Genomic DNA, 7,500 nt, shown 5'->3' on the forward strand with positions numbered 1-7,500 from the left:
CACAACTTGGTAGCTATCCAGCGTCGGCTAACACGTGTTAGCTATCCAGCGTCGGCTAACACGTGTTAGCTATCCAGCGTGGGCTAACACGTGGTAGCTATCCAGTGTGGGCTAACACGTGTTAGCTATCCAGCGTGGGCTAACACGTGGTAGCTATCCAGTGTGGGCTAACACGCGTTAGCTATCCAGTGTGGGCTAACACGTGTGAGCTCCCCAGGGTCGGCTCAGGGCCTGAACTGCCTTCAGACACAGGGATTTGGACAGGGTATTATATAGTCATGGAGTTTTTTTAGGTTGGCCTTTCAGTTTGGAGACGCCAGTCGCAGGCTTTGCACCATTGCCTGCAGCGGAGGGAGGAGGAGAATGGGACAGTGTGAGGCGGTTCAGTGCAGTCGATACGCTGATTCAGCTGACCTGTTTCCTCCTGTTGTCGGCTGTTTTGAGACTTAACAGTAGAGGACCTCCCTTGACCTAAAGGAATGAGTTCACAGACCGAACAGATGAGCCAGCACTAAATGAACCCTGGCGATATTAACATTTCTAAAATGAGGAAACAAATTAACATTTGTCACACAAAGTAGTGTTTTGACATGTATCAAAGTATCAACTGCTTGAAAAGTAGTCGGTACGTGTCGCACACAGAAGCAAGCCGAACCCTGTGAAGCCCTGAGACAGGACAGAAACAAACTCTGTGCCTGAGGAGGCCAACCTTCATTTAGACTTCGTTTTTTAATTCAGCCAGATTCACATGTGTGTAAATAAACCTTAATAGCCACAGTGCCAAATTAACACTGCACACTAAACAATTACCCTCAATAATACCACCGTACCACTCATAACCATGTTTTAAGTAGCGCTGTATTTTTATGTAAACGCTTTTGTTTTACTTCAAAAGCTTTTTATCAATTTAGACCCAGTGTAAAATGATATTCGGACAAATCATAGTGTTGTACATAAAACACAACCCGTATTATCTGAAGTGGAAGATCAGGTTTCAACATGAATATTTAGTATGAGTAATGTAGTACTATGTAGTGCTATAAATTAACGTTTAGCTTTTTAGAATGAAACACTTCTGTGCTTTTGTCAACCATCAGGAATGACAGCTTGAACAACTATTCTGGTGTAATCATGTCTATTGAAATGACAAGCATGTTTGTTTACTCAAAAATGTATATTTTTTAAATGTGTGCCACCGTATTTTTGGATAAGAAATATGAATTTAAATGATTTAAAGTTTTTTTTTATAGTTCATGAATTTCAGACAAAGTGTGATTCCCTCTCCCCCTTTTTTTTTTTCATTGTTCTGCTCTTTAATAATATAGAATTTTTGTAACTCAATAACGTTGGTTGTTTTATAAATGACTAAAAGTAAAGTTAGGGCCCCCTAACTGCCGGAAGTAAATCCCAGACAGAATATCCTCTGGAACTCTGCTCTGTGATGAAATGACATGATCGTTTCTGAGCAGTTAACTCTGGATCGATGGCCCAAAATACACTGCAGAGGTTAGCTCCCTGGAGTCTCCATCTTCATACGACTCTCGTTCTTGAGCTTGCCAAACAATATTGATGCAAAAACGACATGCATTGAGTTATGTATTTTTATTAGTGTATGTTTTGTTGCAATTAAGATAGCTGGGATATGAAGGGATACATCTTAGGATAAAACCATGAAAATAACTGTTTGACAGCTTTTTCTACGCTATAAAAAAGGGTGCTTTGCTGCAGCAACTTTTTGTTTTGTTTCCGAAAGAACAAATAGGATAATGTGGAATTGAGTTCCTTTTCTATTGGATGTGTTTGAGCTGTATTGGATGTATGCGTAAGGTTTTGTTTGTATGACTTTGAGATGACGAATGAGAGAACGATTAAACCCTTTTGTAAGGCATTCAGTTTTAGTCCATTTCTTTTGTTGAAAGTGTGACCAAAAACACTGCCCTCTTTGTCTTTCCAATATGTCAACAAAGCAAACAAAGATTAGAGTAACATCGTATTTACATTTGTTTACAATTCAATGAAATCACTAACCTCATATATAACTTCTAGTAATTCAACATGTTATCTACCATATCCTAGATTTACTCTGTAAAGTAATATGAAGCACAGGGGCAGCGGGACAGAGGGCCCCTGGGGGCGGGGCCCCCGGAGAAGGAGGCGGGGCCAGGGGGCGGTCCCCCAGGAGGTGGAGGCGGGGCCAGGGGGCGGGGCCTCAGGAGGTGGAGGCGGGGCCAGGGGCGGTCCTCCAGGAGGTGGAGGCGGGGCCAGGGGGCGGGGCCTCAGGAGGTGGAGGCGGGGCCCCAGGAGGTGGAGGCGGGGCCAGGTGGAGGCGGGGCCCCAGGAGGTGGAGGCGGGCCCAGGGGGCGGGGCCCCAGGAAGTGGAGGCGGGCCCAGGGGGCGGGGCCCCAGGAGGTGGAGGCGGGGCCCCCGGAGAAGGAGGCGGGCCCCCAGGAGGTGGAGGCGGGGCCAGGTGGAGGCGGGGCCTCAGGAGGTGGATGCGGGGCCCCAGGAGGTGGAGGCGGGCCAGGTGGAGGCGGGGCCCCAGGAGGTGGAGGCGGGGCCAGGTGGAGGCGGGGCCCCAGGAGGTGGAGGCGGGGCCAGGTGGAGGCGGGGCCTCAGGAGGTGGAGGCGGGGCCCCAGGAGGTGGAGGCGGGGCCCCCGGAGAAGGAGGTGGAGGCGGGGCCCCCGGAGAAGGAGGCAGGGCCTCAGGAGGTGGAGGCGGGGCCCCCGGAGAAGGAGGCAGGGCCTCAGGAGGTGGAGGCGGTCCCCCAGGAGGTGGAGGCGGGGCCTCAGGAGGTGGAGGCGGTCCCCCAGGAGGTGGAGTCGTCGGGGCCGGGGCCCCGGCGCGGGGCGGGCCCTCGGCACAGCAGCAGCAGCCGGAGCTCCGGGGAGACGCTGCTGGAGAAGGCGGAGTAGATCCAGGGGTTGGTGCAAGAGTTAAGGCTGGCCAGCAGCATGAGCAGCGTGAACATGGCACCTACACACACACACACACACACACACACACACGGACACAGACTTTGACAGTGATAGTGGTGGGGGGGGGGGGGGAACACAAACGATCTCCTCAGTTGACCGGCTCATTAAAAAGACATCCCAGGCGTGTTTAGCGAGGCGAGAACACGGCCCCTGAGTTTGGCGTCAGCACGGCGAACGAGCTCTGCCTCTGCGTCGCTGAGGGCCACTGGCCAGGGACCGGGTCCCTCCGTGGGGGGCTTGGTGCCAGCATGGACCGGGAGGGGTAGCCTCGAGCACGGAGCGGGCGTGCTGGTTCGTGTGCATGAGTTCTTATGTGTGCGTGCGTGCGTGCGTGCGTGTGTGCGTGTGTGTGTGTGTGCGCGGGTGTGTACTCTGCGGTGGGTCAGGGGTCCATGCCGCCCACAGCTGGACGCTGAAGAAGGGGGCCCAGCAGACAGAGTAGACCAGCACTATGACCAGGGTCATCCGGACCGTCTTGGACAGCCCAGCGGGGGGCCCCAGCCCAGGGGCCCAGCGGGGGCCTCCGGAGCTGACGACGGAGAGGGCCGGGTGCGGACCGCCTAGGGGGACATAAGACAGGCGCTCAACAGCTGGCAACAACAGCCGCTCCAAGATGGCCGCCCGGTGGGTCGCGTGTCCCCTCACCTGGGGCCGCGTCGGCGCTGGTGAGGTCATCAGAACGAGACGCGGGGTGGCCCTTTGACCTCAGGTGACCCATGCGCAGCTGCTGATTGGACGATGCGGTACCCGAGGTGGCTTTGTTCCCATGGAAACGGAGGGCGCATAAAGACAGGCCGGACGGTCCCACCCCCCTCTGGCTGTCCCGTCTGGAGGGGGGGAGGGAGGCGGGGGAGAGGCTTCGCTCCGAGCTGAGATACAGGCTGGTGTGGATCTCCCGGAAGATCCTCACCTAGACCAGGGGGCAGTGAGCGCAGCTGCAGGGTCAGAGCAGCGTTATACCCCCCAACCAGAAGGGGGCAGCAGTCAGAGCAGCGTTATACCCCCCAACCAGGAGGGGGCAGCAGTCAGAGCAGCGTTATACCCCCCAACCAGAAGGGGGCAGCAGTCAGAGCAGCGTTATACCCCCCAACCAGAAGGGGGCAGCAGTCAGAGCAGCGTTATACCCCCCAACCAGAAGGGGGCAGCAGTCAGAGCAGCGTTATACCCCCCAACCAGAAGGGGGCAGCAGTCAGAGCAGCGTTATACCCCCCAACCAGAAGGGGGCAGCAGTCAGAGCAGCGTTATACCCCCCAACCAGGAGGGGGCAGCAGTCAGAGCAGCGTTATACCCCCCAACCAGAAGGGGGCAGCAGTCAGAGCAGCGTTATACCCCCCAACCAGAAGGGGGCAGCAGTCAGAGCAGCGTTATACCCCCCAACCAGGAGGGGGCAGCAGTCAGAGCAGCGTTATACCCCCCAACCAGAAGGGGGCAGCAGTCAGAGCAGCGTTATACCCCCCAACCAGGAGGGGGCAGCAGTCAGAGCAGCGTTATACCCCCCAACCAGGATGGGGCAGCAGTCAGAGCAGCGTTATACCCCCCAACCAGGAGGGGGCAGCAGCAACCAGGAGCAATAGTTAGAAGTGATTTGAAATCAGGAAATAAATAGTTGTTATGGAAAGGTTGACTTGGACAACCTGAGAATTAGAGAAAAACATATTTGAGCAACTAGGAAGTATGGCCCTTTATATGAGCAGTGGCAGTGAGGCACCATCTAAATAAATGCCTTGTTAAAAATAAGGTTATGTACAAAATCATTTTTAACTTTAATGTCCATAATTGTGGGCATTTGTGTACACAGTGGGTCAAACCATTCACTGACCAGACAGAACATTCACAGTGGGTCAAATCATTCATACATATGGTATAAGAATGAATGTTGGTGTAATTCCTGACACCAAATTTTAATTTCTACATTCACGCATTTAAACCTGAGGTATTGTATTGTGTTGTATTTGTGGTGGATTGAATTTCTGTTGTATTTTTAGGATTGTAGTAGTACTTTATAGTATTGTCTTTGTGTTATATTGTATTTTAGATTTTTATATAGTATAGTGTGGTACAGTATAGTATGTATAGTACAGTGTGGTACAGTATTGTATAGTATAGTGTGGTACAGTATATTGTAGTAAAGTATTTTACAGATAAGTGTGGGACAGTTTAGGGTAGTATAGTGTAGTACAGTATAGTATAGTGTGGTACAGTAAAGTATAGTGTAGTATAGTACAGTGTAGTATAGTTTAGTATAGTATAGTACAGTAAAGTGTAATATAGTGTGGTACAATATAGTATAGTATCGTATAGTGTGGCACCGTATAGGGTAGTATAGATTAGTACAGTATAGTATAGTACAGTGTAGTATAGACCAGTGGTTTTCAAACTGTGAGGCGCGCCTCCCCTGGGGGGCGCCAGAGTTCCTCAGGGGGGGCGCGACGCGGGAAAAAATGAACCAGAAAAAGTAACAGAAAAAAACGCGACGACGCAAAGTCAAACGCAAACTCATTGCTCCCACTCAAGTAGAGGTGAGCTAAAAAGGTAAAGCTAAACTGGCAGTTTACAGATTAAGCTGTTCAAATGTATTTAAGCAAAAACATGCTTAGATAAAGATGTTATGTGTTAAGAAATGTAATTAAAAACGCACAAAGATGATTAAAATGTTTCAAAAATATGTTTAAAATGTTTCATAAATATCTTTAAAATATTTCAAAAATATATAGAGATATTTAAAATGCGTAAAATATGATCAGAGATGTTTAAGATATGATCAGAGATGTTTAAAATGTGTATAATAATCAAAAGATCTTTCAAAACACTGGGATTTAGAACTTTTTTTTTGGGGGGGGCTCAGATGAAATTTGTTCTCTGAGGGGGGTCTCACTCACTCATACTTTGAAAACCCCTGTTATAGCATATACTGTGGTAGAGCATAGTATATTGCGGTACAGGATATTATAGTATAGTTTATTACAGTATAGTATCGTTCAGTATGGTATATTATGGTACAGTATAGTACAGCATTGTACAGTGTACAGTATACTGCAGTATAGTTCGGTACAGTATAGAATAGTGTCGTGTGGTGCAGTATTGTTTTATAGAGCGTTCTTACCTGACAGATGGTGATGATGAGGACAGGCACGATGAAGATGGCCAAGGTCATCCAGGTCACATAGGCCTTGAGACCCCAGGATTCTGCGAAAGTTCCCCAGCACTCGTAGACCCCCGGAGCCACCTCCAAGCGGGAGAAGATGAACACCTGGGGGGGGGGGTCATTTATGTAACATGCGTTAAAGTGTTGCCTCAATTCTGGATTTTTCTCAAACACAAAAGTGAATTTGTAATTCCACCAAAGGGTAGAGCTCGACCGAGTGAGGTCTAGACCACAACTCAAACAGAGGTCAGCCAGTGAGAGGTCCAGGTCGCTGTTGGTCCCGTGTGTCAATATCCATCTATCTCCCTCCATAGCCATTCCATGGCTGTTTCCCTTCCCCTCCCCGTCTCTCAATATCTCTCTCTCTCCCTCTCCTTCTCCCCCTCCCTCTCTCTCTCTCTGTCTCTGCCTCTCTCTCTCTCTCGCTCTCCCTTTCTCTGTCTCTCTCTCTCTCTCTTTCTCCCACGCTCTCCCTCCACCTCCCCTTCTCTGTCTTTCTCTATCTCTCTCTCTCCCTCTATCTCCCGCACTCTCTCTCTCCCTCTCTCTCTCTCTGTCTTTCTCCCACTCTCTCCCTCCCCCTCTCTGTCTCTCTCTCTCTCTCTCTCTCCCCCTCCCCCTCCCTCTCTCTCTCTCTCTTTCTCTCTCTCTCTTTCTCTCTCTCTCTCTCTCTCTCTCTCTCCCTCTCTCTCTGTGTGTGTGTGTCTCTCTCTCCCTCTCTATCTCTCTCCCTCTCTCTCCCTCTCTCTCTCTCTCTGTGTCTCTCTCTCCCTCTCCCTCTCTCTCTCTCTCTCTCTCTCTCTCTCTCTCTCTCTCTTTCTCCCACTCTCTCCCTCCCCCTCCCTGTATCTGTCTGTCTGTCTGTCTGTCTGTCTGTCTGTCTGTCTGTCTGTCTCTCCCTTCTACCTGAGGCAGGCTGAGCATCAGAGACAGGCCCCAGGCCAGGAGGATGAGGTTGTTCCAGCGCTGGAAGGCCGCTCCGCGGTAGGCCTGCAGGGGGCAGCAGATGGCGTAGTGCCGGTCCATGGTCATGGCGACGATCATGTAGGAGGAGGCGAACATCCCCAGGACCTGGAGGTATTTCACCAGGCGGCAGAGGAGGTCTGGCCCGGGGAAGCTCCCCCTGGCATCCCACACCAGCTGAGGCAGTACCTTGGGGCGCCACAGAGGAGTGGAACCATTCACACACTCTTTCAATCTGATGGCGATCAATATCACGACGTCCGTGTGTGTTTGAGTGTATGCATGTGTGTGTGTTTGTGGTTTTGTGTATATGTGTGTGTTTGCGTGAGTGCGTGCGTGCGTGTGTGTGCGTGTGTCTGTGTGTGCTTGCGTGTGTGTATGGGTCACCTGGAACAAGGCCACCACCAGGTCGGCCA

General features: G+C 50.8%; 2 protein-coding genes across 3 annotated transcripts in view; one reads left to right on the top strand and one right to left on the bottom strand.

Moving 5' to 3' along the window:
• Positions 1–1,722, top strand: part of LOC307079305 (monocarboxylate transporter 1-like) — a 24,724-nt gene extending 23,002 nt beyond the window's left edge. For both annotated transcript variants that reach the window (XM_079741556.1, XM_079741557.1), the window contains exon 5: positions 1–1,722. This exon is cut by the window's left edge and continues 829 nt beyond it. The gene's annotated coding sequence lies outside the window, so the exon portion shown is untranslated.
• Positions 1,723–2,786: 1,064 nt separating this feature from the next.
• Positions 2,787–7,500, bottom strand: part of LOC307079308 (vasopressin V2 receptor-like) — a gene marked incomplete at both ends in the record, with an annotated part of 4,964 nt that continues 250 nt past the window's right edge. Inside the window, 6 exons of the mRNA XM_079741561.1 lie at positions 2,787–2,974; positions 3,348–3,536; positions 3,622–3,886; positions 6,080–6,226; positions 7,028–7,273; positions 7,472–7,500. The exon at positions 7,472–7,500 is cut by the window's right edge and continues 250 nt beyond it. Of these exons, the coding sequence (XP_079597687.1) occupies positions 2,787–2,974; positions 3,348–3,536; positions 3,622–3,886; positions 6,080–6,226; positions 7,028–7,273; positions 7,472–7,500 (1,064 nt within the window). The remainder of the gene's footprint in view (positions 2,975–3,347; positions 3,537–3,621; positions 3,887–6,079; positions 6,227–7,027; positions 7,274–7,471) is intronic.

Source organism: Pollachius pollachius, assembly GCF_949987615.1.
Source record: "Pollachius pollachius genome assembly, chromosome: 8".
Taxonomy (NCBI): domain Eukaryota; kingdom Metazoa; phylum Chordata; class Actinopteri; order Gadiformes; family Gadidae; genus Pollachius; species Pollachius pollachius.